The 1,894-nt window shown below is 46.9% G+C and overlaps 1 protein-coding gene across 1 annotated transcript; it reads right to left on the bottom strand.

Annotated features, from left to right (window-relative positions):
- Positions 1 to 387: 387 nt before the first annotated feature.
- LOC135714387 (serine protease SP24D-like) lies at positions 388 to 1,372 on the bottom strand. The gene is made up of 2 exons (XM_065237735.1): positions 1,120 to 1,372; positions 388 to 1,060 (listed from the first exon to the last, which is right to left on the bottom strand). Exons 1-2 carry the CDS (start codon positions 1,338 to 1,340, stop codon positions 535 to 537), a joined length of 747 nt encoding a protein of 248 aa, XP_065093807.1. The 5' UTR covers positions 1,341 to 1,372; the 3' UTR covers positions 388 to 534.
- Positions 1,373 to 1,894: the final 522 nt, after the last annotated feature.

Here is a 1,894-nt window from a genome sequence, read left to right as displayed (position 1 = left end):
AACCCCCCTGGCACGGAAGTAGACACAGTTTTTGTTGCGGAAGCGCACAAGACAACAATTTATGCGATTCGCACACAGTCGACTTGTTTGTTGACTTTTAATAAGAGAGGGATTTTCATTTTATTAGCTTCCCACGCGGCTTCTTGAGCCATTACGATGGGATAATTAAATCCTGTGCGAGTGATCCACTTGGCGGGGTGTTTGTTAATGCTTGATGAAACATTGAGACAGCAATGCTTTAGATTTAAACAAATGATCGATAGTTGGAGAAATTTTAGTTTTCTCACGATATCAATACTTTTCCTGCGAACCTAACGCAGAGATCATCCTCCTAGATTGCACAACAGTAACCGGAACCGGAGTAAGGCGGTATGTATTTTTAATTAGAATTTCATTATAGTCGCACCACTTGTTGCAACGTGGTAACACTTTATTGCGAGCAATTTTCAAGTACTTCCAGCGCAGCTGCGGGTGCTTCAACAAAGGAAGCCACATAAAAGCGATAGACATAAACGTTATATTTGCTTCGTATCTTTACTGCTTCATCACTCCATCGATCCAGTCCCGGAAGAAGGCAACCTTGGCGTACCCATCCGGATAAACTGTTCCGCACTCGTTCAGCACAAAGTTTGCTACACCAACTAGCTTGTCCTCGTACACGGCCGGCCCTCCGGAATCACCCATGCATGCTCCGTTGTTGGCTTCGTTGTTCAGGCAAATCAATCCTGGCCCAGTTTGAGCCATCAACGCACTGCATAGTTCATCGTCCTGTACGTACATGGCATTATATTTCAACTGTTCTGAAGCTGGCAGTTCCGTTCCCACACGACCGTACCCCGAGATGACCACCTCATCTCCATGTTTCAGCTCACCGTTGAACAGTTCCACCTTCTCCACAGTATCGTCGAATTCGATCTCATAGTCTAGCTCGATCAGTGCGATATCGTTCTTGGTATCACCGTAGTGCTCATGGGGATATGCCTTATACACCGTGAAGAACTGACCTTCTTCTTCGAGCCTTGCCGAACCGGCGTAGACGGTCAAGTCCTCTCCTGCAATCCTACAAATGCAACTTGTAACACAAATCTCTAGTTTCCTACAATTGAATGAGTTACATACGGAATCACTCCATCCAGAACGCAATGGGCTGCAGTTAGGATCCACTTGTTGTCGATGATGGAACCCCCGCAGCGGAAACGATCCTTGAAGAACAAAGCCACCTGATAGGGGAACTGGTGCTGCTCGGCGAATTGTCCCCCGACGATTTTCGACGATGGCATTGCCATTGCCAGCGATGACGCAGCGATGGCAAGCACTGAAAATAAGACCACGCGGTGCATTGTGAACACAAATTGATGGCTACAAAGTGAAAGTGAATTAATAATCGTTCTGCTGTTCGAGAGGTGGATGTTTGTCTTTTTATAGCTGGGATACAGGAGGGTTTCAAGAGGTTTGCATGGGTAGGCTTAGTCTGCTGGGTTGATCTTATCAGTCAATGGAGCATTGTCAGGCATTTCAAGAATGTGTACATTCGGTGAGTTATTTATAGAGAGTAGGCGGCTTAAGCCATCTTATTAATATATTCAGGGATGGTTTTTTTTTTTTTGCTAGGCGGAAACCTTCAAAAAGGCCATCATGCCACCGCTTGACGACCAGGCGGTCACGGTGATATGGTGTGTGCGATTCTTACCGCACTAAAACCTCCTTGGACGCCTTGCCCTTTTCCTCCGGAACCCCTATTACTTCGGAGGGGGCTGTGCACTACGCACCTAACTTTATCTCAGCTAACTGGCGCTTCCAGTTCGCTGATCGTCTCTCCAATTTGTGAGCCATTTAGCTCCCAGCGTCACGTGCTCTGCGGCTAACCTCCGGTGGTTGATTCAGCCTACTCCGA

The sequence above is a fragment of the Ochlerotatus camptorhynchus genome, unplaced genomic scaffold (assembly GCF_037179485.1).
Source record: "Ochlerotatus camptorhynchus isolate MF236.1 unplaced genomic scaffold, CSIRO-AGI_Acam_v1.1 ptg000639l, whole genome shotgun sequence".
Lineage (NCBI taxonomy): Eukaryota > Metazoa > Arthropoda > Insecta > Diptera > Culicidae > Ochlerotatus > Ochlerotatus camptorhynchus.
This window is presented reverse-complemented; position numbering and strand designations above follow the sequence as displayed.